The sequence below is a fragment of the Mauremys reevesii genome, linkage group 1 (genome assembly GCF_016161935.1).
Source record: "Mauremys reevesii isolate NIE-2019 linkage group 1, ASM1616193v1, whole genome shotgun sequence".
Taxonomy (NCBI): domain Eukaryota; kingdom Metazoa; phylum Chordata; order Testudines; family Geoemydidae; genus Mauremys; species Mauremys reevesii.
The window spans coordinates 56,049,117-56,071,463 of record NC_052623.1 but is presented as its reverse complement, the minus strand read 5'-3'; the positions used below and the strand labels follow the sequence as shown (position 1 = coordinate 56,071,463).

The window sequence follows — 22,347 nt, the reverse complement described above, 5'->3', positions numbered from 1 at the left end:
GAGCCTCCTAGAGTGTTTTATTTGTACACTGAATTCTTATGAGCTCTAAATGGAGTTCTAAAAATACTTTTATCCATTGAATTCTTTCTCTTTCTCACCTCAGATTTACATCAAAGATGTCCTTTGGAAGAGACATGGAGCTGGAACACTTTGATGAGCGTGATAAAGCACAGCGATATGGCAGAGGGTCACGGGTAAATGGTCTGCCTAGCCCTACCCACAGTGCCCACTGCAGCTTTTACCGAACCCGCACTCTACAAACCCTAAGTTCTGAGAAAAAAGCCAAGAAAGTTCGTTTCTATCGCAACGGAGACCGGTATTTCAAAGGGATTGTCTATGCCATCTCCCCCGACCGGTTTAGATCTTTTGAGGCCCTGTTGGCTGATCTGACCCGAACTCTGTCTGATAATGTGAATCTGCCCCAGGGAGTGAGAACAATCTACACCATTGATGGTGCCAAGAAGATTTCCACCTTGGACCAGCTAGTGGAAGGTGAATAAGAGAGGCAGGGTGTAAAGTTCCTATTTCTATCACTACTTTACTTTACCACTGTTATATTTGCATCAATGCATGCCTAATATTTCAAATATGTTTTGAGCTTCTTCAAGACTAACTTTCCACAAATATGAGGAGTACATAGTATTGTGACTCAGATTATCACATAGGCTTTTCTTTTCTCATGGGGGAGAACCTACATCTCAATCATAGCTTGAAGCATATACTGTCTACTTGCACTTAGGAGGAAGCTATTTGTCTCCTTTCAGGACCATGGGTTCTATATTCCTTTCTGAAAGTGGTGACCTTTCCCTTTCTCCTCCCTTCATGGTAGCCCTCCTAGATTTCAGAGCTCTCTTAGGCCTGGTCTACACTAGGAGTTTATGTCGAATTTAGCAGTGTTAATTCGACTTAACCGTGCACCCGTCCACACCAGGAAGCTAATTAGTTCAACCTAGAGGGCTCTTTAGTTCGAATTCTATACTCCTCCCTGATGAGGGGAGTAGCGCTAAATTCGACATGGCTATGTCGAATTAGGCTATGTGTGGACGGAAATCGACCTTAGTAGCTCCGGGAGCTATCCCACAGTGCACCACTCTGTTGACGCTCTGGACAGCAGTCCGAGCTTGGATGTTCTGACCAGCCACACAGGAAATGCCCAGGGAAAATTTGACACGCTCCGGCGCCTTGTGTATGTTCTGCAGGACCGCAGGCAGGAGGACAGAGCCCCCCTGCACTGTATCTGCAACGGCCCTCCCCCGCCACAAAGTCCCAAACCCCCCTCACCCAAAGTAACAAGAAGGAGGGGCGACAGGGGCCATGAAAACTGTCACTGCACCCCTGCAGAGTGCACAAATACAAGAAGGCTCTCATTCCCTAAATGTTGAGAAGTCCTTCCCTTCCTGGCTCACCGAAGCCCCAATCCCAGTTTCATCCCCTAACTGTGTAGTTGATTATTAAAAGTAGTTTGCTGTTAATTACTATTTCCGTCAAGTTTTTCTACCGAAGACTGTCTGTGAAGGGGGTGGGGGGAAGGGGGTTGTTAATTGCATATGACAGTCACCTTTACCAGGGTACAGACACGGGGGCAGGATCAACAGCAGGTCACACACACAGTGCAGTCAGTAGGCACCCTGGTTGGTCTGGGAGGTGTTTTCCATGTTCTGTGTGGGTGGGGGGTACGTGACTTTGTGGCATGGGAGGGCGGTTACAGAACTTATGCAGCGGTCCTTGTCCCGGACCACAGAGCCACGCAGCAGGGGAATCTGTAACCATCCTCCCCCGCCACAAGGTCACGTAGCCCCCGCACACAGAGTCCCGAAAAGGAGGGATGGTAGGCTCCGTTGAAACAACCAGTCCGGCACTGCAGACTGCTCTAGGAGCAGGAGCCTATCACTCCTCGAGTGTAGAAGTGGTGTTAACATCACTGCACACCCTACCCACCACAGTCTGCGTCCCTGTTTCAACCCTTTAACGCGAATTCATTAATAAAGAAAACATTGTTAATTAACAATGTTCCATTAACTTTATTTTTAAATGTGTGTTGGAAGGGGGGAAACGTGGTGAACGGGGTATGTAACTGCAGAAGAAAGTCAACAGTAACTGAAGCAGGGGCAGATTCAGCTTCTTTGTAAAGAAACTGAACAGTCACAGGTTACCCTGCTCCCTGAGGAACCTAGCTTTCAAAGCCTCCCGGATGCACAGCGCTTCCCGCTGGGCTCTTCTAATTGCACGGGTGTCTGGCTGAGCGTAATCAGCAGCCAGGCGATTTGCCTCAACCTCCCATCCCGCCATAAAGGTCTCCCCCTTGCTCTCACAGAGATTGTGGAGCACAAAGCAAGCTGCAATAACAATGGGGATATTGGTTTCGCTGAGATCCGAGCGAGTCAGTAAGCTCCTCCATCTCCCCTTGAGACGTCCGAAAGCACGTTGAATGATGACAGTTACCCAAGACCACCCTCGACACATTTTTCCCCCCAGCATGCATTGTGGGGAAATCCCAGAATTCAAATGGGCAGCGGGGACTGCGGGAACTGTGGGATAGCTTCCCACAGTGCACCGCTTCCAATGTCGACGCTTGCCCCGTTAGTGTGGACACACAAACTCGACTTTGTAAGGTCGATTCCACAAATTCGAATTAAGTTAAATCGAACTAATCTGGTAGTGTAGACATACCCTTGTTCTGACAGTTCCTAATTTCATGTTAAAACCTTGCTGAAGGGCTGTAAACTAAACTATATCAAACCATTGGTACCCTTATTTATCTACTTGTTACAACAGCGGACATCCTCAGTGATACTAAAGGCCAGTACTGATGGGGTTTAAAGAATTTCTCTCACTTCATAGTGAAGACCTCTAGTTCCTCTCCAATAAATGTCTTGCCTTATGTGAGTGGAGAGTACTCCAGTTACTTAACAGAAGTAAAAGTAGGTTCTATGATAAAGGCTAATATCACTTTTCAGCTAAATCAGGGCCCATTGTCTGAACCATAAATTGCCATTTTATTTCTCCCTGCAATGCAGTGGTGATATCAAACCCATGAGCGGTGGAATACACATTGTTCCTTAGTGCTAGGGAGCTCCAAATTCAGAGTCATCTTCTAAACTGGGGCTCCCTCGCCTCAAGTGCAGGACACTGACTCCAAGATACTTGCTGTCTTGCCTTTGGCTTCTTTCTCCACACAGAGAGAACAGTTCTCAGAATAGAATAAAGAAACCCAGTGTCTAACTTTCTTCCTAGTCAAGTGGAATGGAGCTCCAGTTATAGTTCTGGAGCGTACGAGCTTTACAGAGGAAAGGATAAAACAGAATTTAATCCCCAAACATAGTAACGTGAGAGACCTGCTGTCAGCCCAGCCCGTGGCCTTAACTGTGTGAATGTATTTTAGCAAAACTTAAAGGTAAATCTTTGCCTATGTGGGTAGGAGGGAAGAAGAGTCCTCACATTTTTTTAGTACTATTCTACTCTTAAACAAAAATACCTTGAGTAACCCTGCAAATTTGGTCCTGACCTATTAACTGTTACTAATGTGAGTAGTTCTGTTGATTTAAGTAGGTATTTATTTGTATTTCTATAATGGCTAGAGGCTTCAATGAGGTGCTAAGTGCTGTAACCCCCACTTGTTGGGTTTTTTTAATGTCCTTGTGACACAACTAATCATTTCAGCATATGGTGAGAGGGGAACAGGTAGAGAAACTAATATGGGGAGGGAAAGAAGATATAATAAACAATATATTTGGCATAACAAAGCAATCTCGGCACACAACATACTTAGCTGTTATCAAGGGATTTTTGTAGGCATCACAGCAGAGAAAGGTCTTAAGGAGGGGTTTGAAAGAGGACAAAGTGGTGAAGGAGGAATTTTTTACAGAGCTTCTCCCTGCATAGGAGGCAGAATGAAAGACCATGTAAAAGTGCTTGAGTGAAAGATGGGTGCTTGAGTGTCAGTGGGACTGCTCTCATAAGTAAGGGATTGCACAGGGTCAAGCCCATAACTCTGGTTTCGGGGTTTCGGATTCCAAGGTAGGATTGGAGCAATAGTAGACCTGTGCAGTATTTATATTAGGCTGGGGGAAAGTAACTACCAGGAGGGCGATGAAAGAAATAGCCATTGCTATTCATTCCAGGACAATGCTTCTCTTTTCTTTTAAATAATTAATTGAGCTCTTCATACTATTTACTGATGCAGTCACCAGGAAGCAAATGTCCCTAATATAAATGCTGACTGGCTGGCAGCTAAAACCTATGCAAAAGCCAGCTATCAAGGACAGTGAACATGATGCAGAAGGTATATTAAAATTAAATTACCTTGCAAATTTAACCTGATCAGCTGATGCACTTAACTAGTAATTTATCAGTTATTGCCAACCTGTGAAATAATGTAAATGTTATTGATTATCGGAATACCAGTGTTTTAAAGTGAAAATCTCCCTTTTTTTAATTAGAGAGAGAAAGTTGGTTATTTTGGGGCAGGCAAACCGAATGTCTTCTCTTCCTGTGCCTACCCCTCCACCAAGTGTTGGTGTAATGCTCAAATCTAAAATGTATATTCCTATTTCTATGTGCCACTGGTAGGATTGAAAGGAGTAAATCCTTGTGTATAATTAAAAAATACATGCTTGCCTCACCCAAAAAGAGTTGGTCTGTTCTAGAGATCTGGTGCTGTATGTACGTACTTGTATAAAACTGCAAGATGGAATACTTTAAGATTTACAAGCCAATCAGAACAATGCAGAGTACAGATTCACTCACTGGCTGTTAATGGAATGAGTTTTTTATTTAAACCTCTTATTTGTTAAATTTGAAAAGGAAAAAAGACTTTGCTAGTTTATAACAGCAATAATTAGCTTGCAGCTGTTGCTTTTTGTTTAAAGAGCTGGAAAATCACTTGGCTTTGCCACCTCCCCAATTACATTCCTGTTCAGGCTGTTAATATGTCAAGTGTTGCTTTGTGTTTATGATTAGACTAATGCTGTCTCACTATATGTACTAACTTCATGAGATCTTTTTCACTCAGATATTTTCCTTTCTTTTTGATGGAAGTTACATTTTTGATGAGACTATGTCTACACTGTCATGTATGTCGGCAAAACTTACGTCGCTCAGGGGTGTGAGTATTCCATCTCAGTGAGCGACATAAGTTAAGCTGGTATAAGCGCTATGTTGGTGGGAGCTTCTCCCACTGCCCCTAGCTTCTGGCACTCATGGGGTGGGTTGGGGGTTAATGCCAATGGGAGGGTTCTCTCCTGTCTGTATAGAGCATCTTCACCATGTGCACTGCAGCAATGCAACTGTACCAGTACAGTTGTGTCACTGCTGCACTGTAAATGTAGATATGCCCTTAGGTGCAAACCCTGTAACTAGTGATGGTTCATTCTGAAATTCAGAGTTCTTTCTTTTCTTATCCTTCCCTCTCCACTGAGGAGAATGCTGCATCCTTCCCGTAGGAGTAGGGCGAGGGAGGACTTTGTCTGTCTTCCTAGGATGACTCATGAGAGGTGTTGACAGGCTCTGGAGAGAGACGCTCTTGGCTGTAAGGATGTGGCTATAACGGAGCTGTGTGGGAGGTAGTCCTGAAGGAACAAATAGGATGCAAACTGGCTGCTTTGCATCAGCAGTGTTCTTTGTTGGTATGCAGAAAGCCTAATTCCTGAAACGACCAGTCATGTGAAATTTATTTTCATTTTTTTTTTCCAAAACACTTCAGGAATTGTAGATGCATCTTCCATTAATTTAAATTAAAATCTACTGGGCTACTTTGAAAAATTCAACTCAGATTTCTTTGGCAATAAGTCCTATAGTATAGGAAATGCCTTGGTTTTGCTAAGGAAAGGTGCACAGATCTTCAGTGTCCCCATAATTTGCTACCTTCCCTTCTCCTTTCACCTCAGCCAAATGAAGGACTGTAATGGCTTTTAGAGTTACTTTCTGCTGTCAAATTTAATGTTGTAAATAGCTTCTGAACACTGACTTACTATACATGGATTTGGGTGCTAAAAGGTGAAGTTTTTTTCATTCCTCCAGATACAAATGAAATCAAGAAATTACATATTGCAAATACTACCTGATCATAGAGATGTAGCAAGACTAAGTTATCTATTCTGTACATAACTCTCAGGAATTGGCAAACGATTAATTTATCTTGCTGTTCCATATAAACTCTGGGGATTCATAGAAGTATATTAATTGGACCCAAGAGAAGGGTGGACTAGCAGTTCCGAGCCTTAAGAACTGTTATTGTACATCTTAACTAAGAACAATAATAGATTGGATTAAGCATGAAAACTTTAAAACATGGGTTATATATTCCTCAACCTTAGCTCTTGTGGTAATAGTCCAATTACCAAAAAGAAATAAACCATGAACTCTATGGCCATGATTGTGCTTATTTTATTTGTATTCCCATAGTGCCTACAAGCCCTAGTCATTTACCAGGACCCCATTGTGCTAGGCGCTGTACAACACAACAAAAAGACAATCGTTGGCCCAAAGAGTTATAATCTAAGTATAAAACAGATGGATGCAGACAGAGGAGTACAACGAAACAATGATACAATATTGGTCAACATGGCAGGCAGAAGTATCAGGTCACCAGTGACCTAATTGTTGTGAAACTTTTGTTGGTAGGCCTTACCTCAAAGGAGGGTTTGAAAGGAGAGTAATGAGGTAGCTTTGTGCATGGTTCTAGGGAACTCCCCCCAAGCATGGGGAGCAGTGTGGAAGAAAGAAGGAAGTTGCTTGTTTGGTAAGTGGGCGATAGAGGCTGGCATCATGGGCTACTTGGAAGCAGAAGCTCTCACTTCAGTAGCGAGTGAGAGATGAGCTGTGAAGGCCTTGAGAGTGAAGACAAATTGCTGATGTTTGAGATAGAGAAAGGGGATAAAATGGAGGGAGTCAAAGAGGGGTGACATGGTCAAAATGACAGGCTAGGAAAGTGATCTTTGCAGCAGCATTCTGAGCATCTTTAGATAGTGCCGTGGGCTTCAATGGCTCTACACACATGAGTATAATTAAGCATATGTGTAAATGTTTGTGGAATCAGGGCTTTGAACATCTGCAACACTTAATGTTTGGTTGTCATCCTGTCTTTGTAGTCCATTCCACCTGGTGGAAGGCTACCATCATTCCTCCACCCAATTATCTTGGGACTCTATCGCCTTCCCCCCACATGAGGGCTAAGGGGATGGGGAGGAGACAGCTGTCTCCTCCCTGTACCAGACTTTAGGAGATCCAGCCTCATTCCCCATCTTCTTTAGGAGATGCCTTCCCCTAATCCACCTCCAATTCTGTTTTATTCTGGAACCAGGCCCCCTGTTGATCAATACTTGCACTAGGCATCTGCTGCCAAGAGGCACTAGCAATTTGTTTGGCTGCCACTGCCACCATGCCTCAAAATCCCTGCTGGCTTCACAGATGGTGAACAGTTCCATCCCTAATAGCAGCTGTAATCATATCCAGTCCCCATTCCTCAGATGCTGAACATGCAATTGCATGACAGGTAACCATCACCCTTTCCCACTCGCATAACTTAGCCACCAGCTAATTACCCTCTTCTGGCCTTGTCCAACCACGAGGGCCAGGAAGCTCCCCAGTAAGACCATCTGCAATATCTCAGGCTAGGAAAAGGACCGGGCTCTACCTCTAGTCCTTAACTCCACCCACTTAAAAGCTTGACGAGCAGGATAATGGACACATTAGTCAAGAGACTATTAACATACTAGAAAAGACAAAAGGGCAACTAAAATGCAACTTTGCTCCTTTTCTTAGCATTAATTCTTTATGTGAACATTCTACCTCCTCCTAGCAGACATTTTGCCTCTTAGTGGCCATCTTTTACAGATCTTTTAACGAGAACAAGCACAGCACGTCATAAGAACAGTTCTGCACTGGAAAACTGCCTTTGCTGGCAAATGTAGACCAGTCCAGTGGGTAATTTTTTTTTTTTCTTCAGGCATAGACTAGGCCTAAGTTTCTTTCTTTTTAAAGATTGCTGTCATCTATGGCTTTGAATATTAAGATTTTTATTCTACTTGGAATAGTATAACAGCACATTAGTTTAAATGCTGAGCACTCTCAGAATTTGTAACAAGAGTTCACTTGTGTATTATTGAGCCAATAAGTTAATTGTACATGAAACATCACCCACTTTCCTGTTATTCAGCATGCTTTCTCGTTACTTTAGTTCTGTGTCTTAATTTTGTACTGATTTAAGTTTCACCCTCCTTTGTGTTTACACCCTATAAATGCTTGTCGATGGCTATAATTTCCTTCACTGCTCCCTTAGTTGTCAGATAACCAGAGCATATGATTAGGGCTAGATTGTGTCTTTTTAAGCACAATTGTAAACAAGTCATGTACTTCAGCTTCATAACCCTGGAGTAGCCCCTATGAGACATTGTGCCTCTGAGACATCTCTTTGACACACATTTCCTCTCTGCTTCCCTTTTGCTCTGGGGTCAGGTAGTCATTTGCTGTTGGCCCTTACCGGCCCTTACCAAATTTCAGCCACTGTCCCCATCCCCCATAAAGGGAGAAAGAGTGACTGCAACTTTATGGCTATTAACAGGCGTCCCGGCCACTGCTGCTACCTGGACATGGTGAAGCACCTGAAATTCCAGCAAGCCCCTCTGATTGTGAGCTTTGACAAAGTCCAAGTTGAAAGATGGGATTGCTTCCATAGTCCTTTGTCTTCCCTCTTCCTCCACCTTCTCCAAATTGCTTCAGTCTTATTCAGACTGAATCGCAGCCAGCCCATCCTTATTCAAGCTTCCTCTTCTTTAGGCTCTTATTTAAACTATGGCTAAATGTCTACGACTGTGTCTACACTTGCCTCATAGCAACTGTGAGTGAACCTTAAGGAAAATAACTCTCTTGTTCTGTGGCTACCAGTATAGAGTAGAAGAGAGATACTGAATCTCCTCATTGGATTATGGATCCTAGCCCTGATGAGCACTGACATAATTCAAGCACTCCATGTTAGTCACGAAAAAACGTTTGTTTCTTTTTATTTCCCTTTAATCAAATTTCTAAGGGAAAAAAGATATTTTCAGAACAAGAAACAAAATCAAGGTGAACACTCTTTGCATTTTGACTGGCTTGTCTTATCGCAAAGGCAATTAAGGTTGGAGGATTAGTCTTAAATTTGAACTTTCTGACCACTATCAATTAGGGTCCTGGTTCAGGAAAGTTAAACGTGCTTAGGTGCTTCCCTGGATTAAAAATGCTTTCCTGAATTGGGGCCTCAGTGTTTAAAAAAAAAACTTGCATATATGCATCACTATGAAATCAGGGTGTAGTTTACGTAGGACAGGACAAATACAATACACTTCTCAAACACTGAATTCAGTGGCCTTTAGGAACATACGTGCGACTCCCACAGCTGCAAACTGACTTCCCTGAAGTTGTCCTGTGGTAAATGATATATCTGTAATTCCCTATTGGAAACTTACCCTATTGCATCACAACTTCAAGACTACTTAAAAAATAAGGTGCATCTAGTCTTCCTCCTCCTCTTTTTAAAACTAACAAAAAGCCATGAAAATAACAGTCCAGTTTAGGTAGAGCAAGTTACATAAATTTACATAAGCATTTAGAACTAGATGAAATCTAGGCTGTTCCCCTTTAGGAAAAATGTACCTTAGTAGAAGGATGATATCACTGTTTGGTGCAATGCTTCAGTAAAACTGGTAGCTAAAATTGCCGAGGAAAGTCTGGCATACAAGCCAGCAAAATCAGTGACTGCTTTCTCACTCTTTGTTTTTTTGTTTTATAGGTAGCTACTAATGCGATAACCAAGAGTAAATACTTGCACCATGACATGCTCACTCCTCTGTTGCTATTCAGTAGGGACCTAGTTTTGCAGATCATGCAGAATGGGCTACCCAAAGCTTTATTTGGGAAAAAGGGGGCAAATCCTGCATGCTCAGTACATTAATGGTCTATCTTTTGGGGTAATAGTAGTTGTAAAAATCCATAATATATTTAAGTAACCAGCTTGATATTTAGCTATAAACTAAAATGCAGAATGGAGGTAGCCTGCCCCTTGGAAATATGACAACATTCTAAAATGATTATTTTTTCTAGACGGTATTCCTCTAATTCAGTGACTGCTCAGTCAGTTGCCATGTTGCAACAACACCGTCTTAATGTAAACTTGTAACTGTCAGAAAAGCCTGCAAACTATTTTAATAAACCTAAGTAGACACACACTATTTTGCTATTGATTGTGAATGCCCAGAAATAAGTGGCTTTGTTAATGTAAGAGGGCCTAAAATACCTTGACACCAGTTCCTCTCTATCAAAAGTAAACCCATTCTATACAGTGTATTGACTTACTGCATAAAACATATGTTTGTAAAGCACTCTTTAAAAGAAATTCTGATTATATTAATAGCTGTACTTTAAAATTCTTGAAATCTATGGATGAGGTGTTTTACACAAAGAGGGAGCACTTATATAGTGTTTGACCTTGCAACAATGGAACAGTTAGTGCTAAAAATATTGGTCAGGGACACGGATAAAAGAGACTGTGTCTTGTTTGATCACTCTTAGATCATTACTACATTTAATCGCTAAACCCTTTTGTTCTGAGGCTACCAGCAATGTACATTTGTAGTAAAGGAAGTGCTTAACTCTGTCTCTCATAAAAGGAGGTGAAGTGGGGTTATTTTGGTCAGTCATTTCTTAACACCTAGGCTTTGCAATGACATTTGAAATGTTATTGCAAACTTGAATCTACATCATGAATAAAATGTGATTAAATGTTTCCCTTCCCCTGCCCTCCTGGCATTTTATTGTCCAGTTTAAAGGGACAATCCAGCCTTCTTACAATTTTTTTATTTTGATTACTGTAATCTCCTCCTTGCTGGCCTTTCTGAGACTCTTATAGTATCCATCTTCCTCCATAATGGCCTTAAAAATTATCATCTTCTTTTGTTCTGCTGACGCTGTTGCCTCCTCCTTTTGAGTCCCTCCACTGGCTTCACCTTGCTCACCACATCAAGCACTTAACTTTTCATTGTTACCTTTTGGGCAACACACAGATCCATCCTGGCATAGGTCTCAGGTCTTACTGCTTATCTGATCTTCCTGTCCCCAGCCTCTCTCTTTCTCCAGTGATGATAGTCTTGACACTTGCATATCTTCACATATCAATGCCTTTTTACATGCTGCGCCATGTGAATGGAATGACATCCCGCTTGGTCCAGAGATCCATTAACTTCTCCTTATTTGACTACTTTCTCAAAGCTCATTTCTCCTTTGTCCACTGACTTTTTGTTTGTAATAACTAGGGCCCTTCCAAATTCGCGGCCATGAAAAATGCGTCACAAACCATGAAATCTGGTCTTTTGTGTGCTTTTACCTTATACTATACAGATGTCACGGGAGACCAGCATTCCTCAAATTGGGGGTCCTGATCCAAAAGGGAGTTGCAAAGAGGTCACAAAGCTATTTTAGGGGGGTCGTGGTATTGCCACACTTACTTCTGCATTGTTTTCAGAGCTGAGCAGCCAGAGAGTGGTGGCTGTTGCCCAGGCATCCAGCTCTGAAGGCAGCACCCCGCCAGCAGCAGTGTCGAAGTAAGAGTGGCAGTACCATACCAGGCCATCCTTACTTCTGTGCTGCTGGTGGCAGCAGCTCTGCCTTCAGAGCTGGGCTTCTGTCCAGCAGCTGCCACTCAGTGCAGAAGTAATGGTAGCAGTACTGCACCTCCCCCCCACCCACTCAACAATAACCTTGCACCTCCAGCTCATTTTTGGGTCAGGACTCCTACAATTCCAACACCATGAAATTTCAGATTTAAATAGCTGAAATAAAAAATGTATGACTTTTAAAATCCTATGACTGTGAATTTGACCAGAATGGACTGTGAATTTGGTAGGGCCCTAATAATAACACACAAACAGAAACCTGCAGTTGCTCTCCTAGATTTTTTTTTCCAGTGATTTGTACTATCTCCTGTTATGGTGGCACAGAGGTTGGGTTTTTTCCCCTGCCTTGTACAGCACAAAGCATCTTGGGCTTAAGTACTAACACATGGGTTTTATTATGTTAACATACATTAGATTACTGAAACTGGAAGAATGAAAACATCTAAATTCTGTTTGTGAATTCTCTTGGTTTTACCTCTTGCACTAAGTTCAGTTTCAGCACTGATACAGCCAATGTCATTTCTGGCTCATGCACTGATAGTGTTTGTGCTTCAGGGGAAATGTTTAATTCTAAACAGAAAATATTGTAATGGTATTTTTAATGGAAATGTTTCTAGTGACCGTAATCAGTTTTTTAACACTGTGGTTAAGCTTTGTAACTTTTGGGCCAGAAGTGTTTTAACATTGTGAGATCTGTCATTTTAATTCACTCTTTCCATATTAGTTTAAATTAAGTTTTCAACTTTTGTTTTAAAAAAATGAGCCTTTGATTATTCACTATGAAATTAACACAATTTTAAGTTCAAATGTTGAACCTTATTTTATGGAAAATATCATATTTCTAAATTATTTTTCCTAGTACTATTGTGTACTGTTACTTCAAAGGTATGTGAGACCTATGTTTTGTGTACAGCACTGTGAGCCTCTGAAAATCCTGTTGAAGATATGAAATCAGAGGGCCACTTCAAATAATCTGTTGGGGCGGGTGGGGTTGGAAAACTCTGCTTGTTGCATATCTATATTAAACAGCAGCAATGGAATATTCAAAGTATATTTAAAAAACTGTCTGAAGAACTTGCAAATAAGAGAACTGCTGCTTTAATCCAGTGTGTAAATGTAGTTTCTTGATATTATGCTATGAGTAGGTGGCAAGATGCATTTTTCGAAGACCATATTATGGTCTGCAGTGTCTTAGCAGAGAGGCTGGAGAGGAGAGAAAAGATATGATTTGATACAGGGCAGATCAAAAATAGGATGTAGTTGTGTAAGAAGTCTTTTTGCATTAGTCTGACATATTGGTCTGACATGTTTTTCTTTTTTCCCTTCAGGGGAGAGCTATGTGTGTGGTTCAATAGAACCTTTCAAAAAACTGGAGTACACGAAGAATGTAAACCCAAATTGGTCAGTGAATGTTAAGACAACATCCACTTCCCGTACGGTGCCGTCTCTTGCCACTGCCAAAGGAAGTCCTTCAGATGCAAGAGAGAATAAAGATTTCATTAAGCCTAAACTGGTCACCATCATCAGGAGTGGTGTGAAACCACGTAAAGCAGTCCGGATTCTGCTTAATAAGAAGACAGCACATTCATTTGAACAGGTTCTTACTGATATAACTGATGCCATCAAGCTGGATTCGGGAGTGGTTAAACGCCTGTACACACTGGATGGAAAACAGGTAAGAGATTTCATTTTAATAATCTCTAGAAACCTCCCCCAACCCTCCAAAAATGCAGAGACTTGTCATCACTTTTAGTAACTCGTATGGTAATTAGTTAATTTTGTTGCAATGGGTACTCCATGACTGGTGTTCACTGCTGGTCTCCTGAATAAGGTTGGTATAAATTTTTAAGTTAGAGGTTTAGGTATACTGATTAATACAAAAAGCATAATTTTAGTAAAAGATCTTTTCAGGAACAGTTTGCCACTTTGCCTCAATGGATGGTCTGGTTATTTATGTGTGTTTGTAGCTCTTAATCTGCCACAAATCAAATTTGCTATGCTGGCTTTGAAAATGTATGTGTCAGAAAGCCAGAATGAAGAACGTGATACTAAAGTATGCTGAACTCATTTCTTTAACCTGTCTTTTTTTTCTTTTCTTTTCTGTAACAGCATTATGAACCATTGTTCTTAGTACCTGTAATTCTAACAACAAGGACACATCGCATTGTATTGAACAGTAATATATTTGCATAGAAAATGTACTTTTTTTAACTTTTTGAGGCATAATTTCACAGTCTAAACTATCCTATTGTAAAGAAGAAGTTACAAGTTCAGAAAAAGGTGGGTGGGAACTTTCCCTCAGACAGAGAGCGACATGGGGCCTGTTGACCCATAGTGCCCAAACTTGTCAACGAATCTCTTCCAGGTGGTCCAAAGAGCTGCTCCTTCATCATTCCAAAACCATATATATTCAAGCAATGTCTTTTCTGCTAAATGTAGCCCGACCAAAACACTGTTCAAATTCTAGAGGCTTTTTTGACCAAGTAAATATAAATGACCACTCTCTTCTGTGTAGTGTGCCCTATTGCTTTGTTTTTTTTTCTTTTCATGTAAATTTAATCTTAAAATATATGGATGATAAATATTGAAGAGGTAATAAACTCGCAGGAGGACAGAGGCAAACTACAGTGTGATCTGAATCAATTAGAGCAACAATGGCTGCAGGTAAACAAGGGGAGATGTGGTATTTTACAAATGTTAACTCTTACCCTGAGGAAATAGCACAGATACAAAATGTAGAAAACGAAGCAGGAAAAAAACCGTTGCATTTAAAGTCTGCCCCTCTCTCTTGCAATAGTTAGTGTCCAAATATTTTTCATGTAAGCATGCCTGTAGCTGACAGGATTTTGGGAGATCAGACTGCCCGAGAAGATTTGTATCTTGAGAAGCTGTCCAGTTCACAATATAAGAAGTAGACATTGAGGAACAGCACAACTTCATTGCCATCTCCCAAAGTCCCATGTACAGTAAAAACGCTTCATGTAGAATGATTAGCATCTTTTTTTCTTAAGTTGGTAACTCCCGTGAGACAGTACAGAGTGGAAAAACTGGATGTCAGCAGTGAGAAGCTGTGAGAGGGCGACTTCAGGGAATGGTAATGGGAAACAATATTTTACCTCAAATAAGGGCCAAGTCTGTAGTGACTAAAAACCATTCCCATCTGCAGGTTAATAACCTATATGTGACACTTGCGTTGGTGATCGAAGTCCAGCTCCTAGTTTTTAAGGGTGCACATCTGAAATATCCATCTTGCAACTGATTTGCTGACAGTCTTGGCAGAGAAGACAAAGACTGACTGTACGTGGCATTCAACCTGCCCTGTGGTCCCTCAGAGTTGAAGCACATGTGTGAGGAATGTAGTATAACTGCTGTCAATGGTGTACTTTGTTTTTGTGAGAGGAGGCAGCATAGTTTAAGAATGTCTACTTGTAAACTGGTACGGTGGCACAGCTGCTGTAGTGCTTCAGTGTAGACACTATTCTCCCTTGGCTGTAGTTAATCCACCTTTTTGAGACGTGGAAGCTAGATTGATGGATGAATTCGTCTTGTCAAGGTCACAAGTCAAGTATCTTAACCTCTTGATACCTCCTGTTATACCTGTTTGTAAAATATTGTACTTGCCCATCTCGCAGGGATGTTGTGAGGGTCAATTAATATTTGTACAACACTCTGAATGTTTTATAAAGCACCATGTAAATGCTGAGTTTTTTGTAGCACATGGAGGAATCCGGACTGCTGGGGTATCAATACAGTGTGTCTTTTCTTGGTAATGAGTTCACTGAAAGTTTTTTTTTCAGCTTATTTTTAAACTTGCTTCAAGGAAAGTGCTTTGACTCCTCATATCCACTCTCTTCTACAGTCCACACCCTTCAGAAACACAAACAACAAACCAAACAGAACCCTAGTCAAACTCTTTCCTCTTGTTTCTTAGAATACTTTGTTCCTTCTTCTGCAATCAGAGGTTTGAAATCGGCTAGGACTGACCTAGCTGCCAGACATAAGAAAACTTGGATGTTTCTAACTGTGGTGATATCACAGGTTGGCTGGATTCCTTGTCAAGCTGTGACATCTGAGACGAGTTCAAATCAGTGGTGTTCCTGAGAGATTCTACGTCCAGTTCTTAGCCAGTAAACCTTGTGGCTACTGGAGCCTCCTTGAGATGGGTGCCCTGACAAACATGCCCTTCTCTATCTATTTTGTTCTGTTTGAAGTAGTATTGTCTGCTGCCTAAGCCTTGTAGTAAGCGCGGGGGGGAGGGAGAAATTATGCCCCATTGTCTGTAAGAGAATGTCTGCAGAGTGGATAAAGCAACTTAGCTAACAGAAAGGGAAATCCAATGATTTTTGCACTCAGCAGGAACAACTTGTTGGTCGCCTCTGTGTAAGGGGAAGTTATTGTGTCCCTCCCTCCTCTCCCTTCTCTGCTAGGCAATTGCTGCTCCATTTACTCTGCCAAAATCCTGTTCTCCCATATGGCATTAGGAGCATGATAATGGATTTCTTTATTGCTAAACTCGCATTGTGAATGATTGCTGGGAGGAAATCCATGGTAAATCCAAAATGTTTCCAGTAGTACATACAGTTGAAGACTTCTTTTAGTGGTTCTTGTTGGGGGTTGGGAAGGATCTAGAAAACCCTACACTATCCCTTCAATATGCAGCTAAGTCTAATAAATCTGTGATTAGATCTTCCATCACTAATTTAAAAAACAGCAAAATTGTAAAGCTCCTTGAGCCAAAAAAAGTAATTTTGTATAAGGATAAGAGAGTAAGGCTCTTTTAGGATTATTCTTCTGAAATTTAGCAACAAAGAAATTCTTTATGCACAGTATTTCCTTGACTTTTCTAAAAACCCATCAGATTATGAAAGGACCACATATGAATTGCCCATCCACAAAGGTCTCTAACAAGAATCCGACATACTCTTAGTGTTGGATGCAGGCACTCTTCCTCCTCCCCCCCTCCCCCCCGCTTGTTAGTGTCACTACAGGTCTGCCACCAGACCTGAACGAAGAAGGTACATTTCTCCACCTTGTTTTGTTCACCCCCAGCTGATTGGCCCCATCTTACTTAATATGTTACAGAATAGTTATTGCCTAATTGTCCCAAGAGATGCAGTATTTAAGTGGTAGCCTTTTAAAATTTTAGAGATTCTGGATTTTGAAGAGTTTATTCTTGGGTTGAGAAGAGTAGCAAAGCTGGAAGTCTGGAGTCCATTTATGCCCCAAAACTTAGTTGTATAACTTCCTACATCTGTTTTTCCTTTTCTCCCCTTGGTTTTGAAAACCCTAATTCTTGGCACATAACACTTGTATAGGTTCCTATTACCTCCCACCCTCATCCCAATTTTTCACACTTGCTGTCTGGTCACCCTACCCTAGATACTTTTGAAAATCATCTTTCCCTGTCTCTCCCCCTCCACTCTTGATTTAAAAATTGTCAGTGATGGTTGAGGGCCCATCAGCATGAACTTTTTGTTTTTAGAACGTGTGGCTTGTGCATCCATTCTTTTTGACTGGGGTGGTTTTAAGGCTACAAAGTCCCTGCTTTCCACTGTGATACTTCCAGCAAGCCAGTCTGCCTAACAGTGCCTGTGGTTTGTTTTCTCTTTGAGGGCTTTGAACTGTATATTGCCAACAGTTACTTGCTTAGAAAGAGTTGTGTGGTATGTTTATTGTTAAGGTAAAGGCATTACGCAGAAAACATGTTAAACAATAAACTGATTTAAACACACACTAAGCATACCAGGAATCACTCATCAATCTCATGGGGGCCCTAGTAAGTAGGGCACAGTTTTTTCCAGCCCTTCCACAAGGGTGGGAGTCCCTCTTGCACAGAAGGTTCCTGTCCAATGGCTGGATTAGAAAGAAGGTCCTAACTCAGTTTACACCCAGCCTTTTTAATATCAAAAGCCCTTTCTTTGTTTTTTCTGGTTGCTGAAGAAAACAGTTTGAACTAGTATATGCAAGCCTCCTTCAGGTGTTATCTCTCTCTGGAGTGTTTTTAACATAAGTGATTTACCTTAATTACCTCCCTCCCTCTCCAAACAGAGAGACGCTCAGTTTTTGGTTCCTGAAGGAATTGTGATAACTCTCCCTCCTGGAGTTGCTTACAGTCCCTGGCCCACAGTAATACATACACTTAATATAATATTGACCCCAAAGGTATTGCTTGGGATTGAAATATGTCACAAGCTTGTCAAACTGTAGCCTGATCTCTCTGCTCTGAAAGGGGAACAAATCAATAATGGAAATTGTAAAATATGTCACTTTAATGGAGGGCCCATTTAGGTTTCTGATGATTTGGTACCACTAGTTAATTCTGGTTGATGATATGAAATTGCTGGGTCATGAAAGGCCTCTGTGTATCCACCATTGAAGACAAATCTTTGAGCATGTATGTCTCAGACTAGAGACAATAGTGGGTTGTTAAAATTCAACAATCTATTCACGTTGAAGCACTTTGAGATACTGTGTTTCCTGGGAGACTAGTCTGGGTAAGATGGGGAAGATTCTCCATTCCCTCGAGACAAGAAAAGGAAGTAAGTGGAAATTTCCCAAGCAGGACATAGACAGAGGTGACCAAGCAGGAGGTTATAAAAAACTCACCAGGGAAAGACCTTGGACAGCCACACAGGAAATTTTGGGGGCGGGGGAGTAGAGGGGATGGACTGGCTAAGATCAGAGGAGGAGACCTGGGGAAGAAGGGCGCTCTGTTTCAGAAACCAAGCCATGTACTAAAACATAAGGACCCTGGATGGCCCCAGACCACCTTGACCCAAGGCTAAAGAATGCTCTGGAGAGATTAGGAAATGGAGGCAGGGAAATGCATGTAGGGTTTATTATTTTTGTATAGATCTGTGTGTGTTTGTGTTTAGAATCCTGTGCAAAGTCTATATATGTTATGTGATGCATCTTATCGTGCCTCCCGGAGGAAGTAAAAACTGCAGCCGAAGTGCCTGCATAGCTGAAGTTCTTGGGGAGGGTGCTTTCAAGCTATAGGGGAAGTTTCAGCACTGGATTTAGGGGCTGGGCAGGGGCCAATAGTCACAGTTCTCATGAAGGGGTGACAGAAGATCTGCCCCTCAAGAGCATGCCCATAGGCCATAAGATAGGGATGATGCTAGGGCTCTTTTCAGACTTTGGAGGCATAAACTCAGAGGATCCAGTGACTGGATCCCATCACAGTAGTCTGGTGAGTGGCCAAGAAGGGGTGATCAGCTGGACCTATGACAAGGGCCTTTCCAATATAATATATGACATGGCTTGCACTTGCAAGATTATAAACCTTAAATGGAATGCAGTTTTCTGCAGCAGATTTAGCTGAATATTGTAAATCACTTACATTCATGGAATAATCTTAGAAAATGGGGATGGATGCATAATCCCAGAAATATGGCACGTGTAATCAATGAAAATCTGAATTGCGCACGTAGACGCATGAGTTATCAGAGGGCTGTCATTTGGAAAGATTTTAAAAGTCTCTCAAATTATTTGTATTCAATTTCATTTGGTCATATTGTCCACAGTAAATCTTGGCCAGGTTCGCCCTTCAAAGAAGGGATAAAGATCTGGTGGATTGTTTTTTTGTTTTGTTTTTTATTTCTGATGTAGACCTGCGTTGCTTGTCTGTCAAAATACTGTTTATTTACCTTGCTTTGTGTACTGCTTTCCACAGAAAGGAGGGTTTTTTCACTTCCTAGGATGTGTGTAAGTGTAGACCAAAGAAGTCACCGATTAGACAACACTATGTAAAGTTTAAAAAGTACTCATCCACAATCCTCAGTGACTGCTCTTCTGTGCTCTGAAATGTCAGTTCACCTCCTGTTTTTTTTGGATGTATAAAAGACAGTTGATCAAATATGACATGTTCATTGATTTATTTTCATAATTGTTTTCCCACTCCATTTAAGATGTGTGATTTTAAAAAAAGTCCTTGCCTTAAAGATATTGGCAGAATGTACCAGTGTGTCTTACGTATGATCTCTCGAGTGCTGTAATGCTAACATCTCTGCTACACTGCAGACAGTTACAGCTCTTCTGATGGACCAAATCCAAAAATGATGTTGCTTAGGTTATATATAGAGTCTAAGCTTGTCATTGTCAATTAAGAAACCAAATGTAGACTGAGCTAGTTACTTCTGGTTAGGACTGAGGCATTTTGGCGAGGCAGTGTGTGGGGAAGATTGCACTGTTATTGCTTGTGCTATAGTTTGTTTGGAAGATTTATTAGTGTGGTAGCACCTAGAAGCCCTATCCCTGGACCAGGACCTCTTTGTGTTGAAGATTGTCCCTGCCTCAAAGAGTTTATAATGTATAATGGAAGTAAGTACTAGAGGGTCACACACTTTTTTGCTTCTGTAGAGCTCACTCCATGCACCAGGGACTCTTTGCATTCCTCTGATTCCTCTCAGAAGCTCACTGTATTCCCCATATACCTTATTTAGGCAGATTGCAGGGAGTCTCTGACTCTCCCTTCTTCCTCCATGGCACATGCTTTGAGTCCCCTTCCCTCGCCTTTATTTCTTCTGCCTGGGGGAGAAGTCATTCAAGATGCCAACATTTTAAAACTCTATTGGGAGAATGGGCAGGAGCTAAAAAGAGGGTATTGTAATTGTGGAAGGCAGGGCTTTGGAGCAGAGCGCGGAGCAGCTCCAGAGCTCTGGAGCTGCAGGTTTTTGCCTGGAGCTGGAGCAGAGCTGGAGTACCGCTCCAAAGCCCTGGTGGAAGGTGATGATGGTAGCCATCAATCAGCTCTTTGATCTATAGACGATTACAGGGCTGACGCTTCTGTGTCTTCTAACTGGATATCGGGCTCTTCTGTGATCCTCATTTTCCCCTTCCAGTTCTTAGATTTTCATTAAAATATATAGAGAGAGTTCTGCTCATTGGTGCCCTTGAACATTTTTCTGAAATTTTTGGAACTGATGAGGTGCAGTGTTTAAAAGTTCTTGGGTTACAGACAAAGAAATAAAAGGTGGTAATTGGAGATATACCAATCTCCTAGAACTGGAAGGGACCTGGAAAGGTCATCAAGTCCAGCCCCCTGACTTCACTAGCAGGACCAATTTTTGCCCCAGATCCCTAAGTGGCCCCTTCAAGGATTGAACTCACAACCCTGGGTTTATCAGGCCAATGCTCAAACCACTGAGCTATCCCTCCCCTCCAATTGCTGTTGTGTTGCGTTGCGTATAAATAACATTGCGTTGACAAAGGACAACCAGTCAATACAGAAATTTAGGGGAGTACAATGAAACAAGACAACCGTTTTTGTCCTCATGGTAGGCAGTTGTCACAGGATACCAGTGGCTTAGCAGTTGTCACTTTTTTTGCAGGCATCACATCAGAGTCTTGAGGCATCTGAAGAAGGATAAAGAGAGAGCTTTGTGGATCTTTATGTGGATCTCCTCCCAAGCACGAAGGGCTGCATAGGAGAAAGCCCAAAGTGCTTGTTTGAAAATCACAAGTAGTAGGTGATGAAGGCCAAAGACACTATGGGCTGATTGGAGGTGGCAGTTGACATCTTGATAAAGTATAGAAGATAAGTAGGGTGTGGGTAGTGGAAGGTCTTGAAGCATTTAGTAATAACCTTTCACAAAGGAAAATGAGACTTCTTTTGTAAATACACACCATGATTTCCTAATGCTGGGAAAAACTTTACATTTCAGTGAAAGGCCAGAAAGTGACATTAGAGGGTTCTAGAAGGTTCTTTGGCAATTGAGAGTGTCATGGTGTGAAAGCAGAAGCATGATGAATGAGCTGACTTCCCCTTCTGGCTTCAGGAGGCTGTATTGGTGGTATGTTTTGACATCGACTAACCATTTTAATTCTTAATCAAATAAGAGTGCCTCCTTTAAAGGAGTAGACAGATGCCTGTTCCTAATTGAAAACAGTGAGTGTGTTCACTTGTCTAATTTTGGTTCTTATTAAACTAAGGCTGACAGTTGTGTTGCCCTGGCTTTTAAAATCTCTCTCTCTCTCTCAATTCCTCACAATAGGAGTTTTCAGGGCTGCTAATTGGCATCTCTTATGAACTTTAGGCTTATTTTGAAAATTAAGAAGAGATAATTCTGTCTTCAGTGACCTATATATTGACTTTCATGCTGTGCAGAAGAGAAACTGTTATAATTTGAACCACACTGAGGGTTTGCAGATGAGCTTTTATCATGAAATGTGTAAAGGTATATTCTCTTGCAGTGGATGTTACTGTACTGTAAGGGCATCCAGCTATTAATCAGGGAGTCTTTATGCAATGTTTCACTTTCTTAAACACAAAACACACAAACCTGAGCCACTGCTAACTCAAAAAGACTATAGTCCCTCATATGCCATAAGTGTGACAGATGGTTCTTCACAGAAACAAGTGGAAACCTTAAGTGTGTTGAGAGGTGTTAAAATAAATGCCTTTTTTCCATGTTAGGACACTTTGGTTTAAAAAAAAAAAGAGGTCTGCAAAGCAACTACATAAGAAATCAAAGTCTTCAGCAACACTCCATATCTCCTTTGTTGTGTGTCTTGAATGAGGAAAAATAAATAAATAAAAGCAACCACCCAACCCCAAAATCTAGGTTCCCCCTCCATGCTATTGACGACTCTTTGCATGACATTGTGTGGCTATTCGATTATGCCAAAAATTGAAACAAACTTACTGTTCTAGCCACTGAAAAGTTGGCAACTATACTGCTGAGTGACATGATTCTAGGAA

At 41.5% G+C, this 22,347-nt stretch overlaps 1 protein-coding gene across 8 annotated transcripts in view; it reads left to right on the top strand.

Moving 5' to 3' along the window:
• DCLK1 (doublecortin like kinase 1) overlaps positions 1-22,347 on the top strand; it is a 347,909-nt gene that overhangs the window by 3,898 nt on the left and 321,664 nt on the right. For all 8 annotated transcript variants that reach the window (XM_039547110.1, XM_039547101.1, XM_039547119.1 and 5 more), the window contains exons 2-3: positions 104-492; positions 12,974-13,320. In XM_039547110.1, coding sequence (XP_039403044.1) covers positions 117-492; positions 12,974-13,320 — 723 coding nt within the window. In that variant the 5' untranslated portion in view covers positions 104-116. The remainder of the gene's footprint in view (positions 1-103; positions 493-12,973; positions 13,321-22,347) is intronic.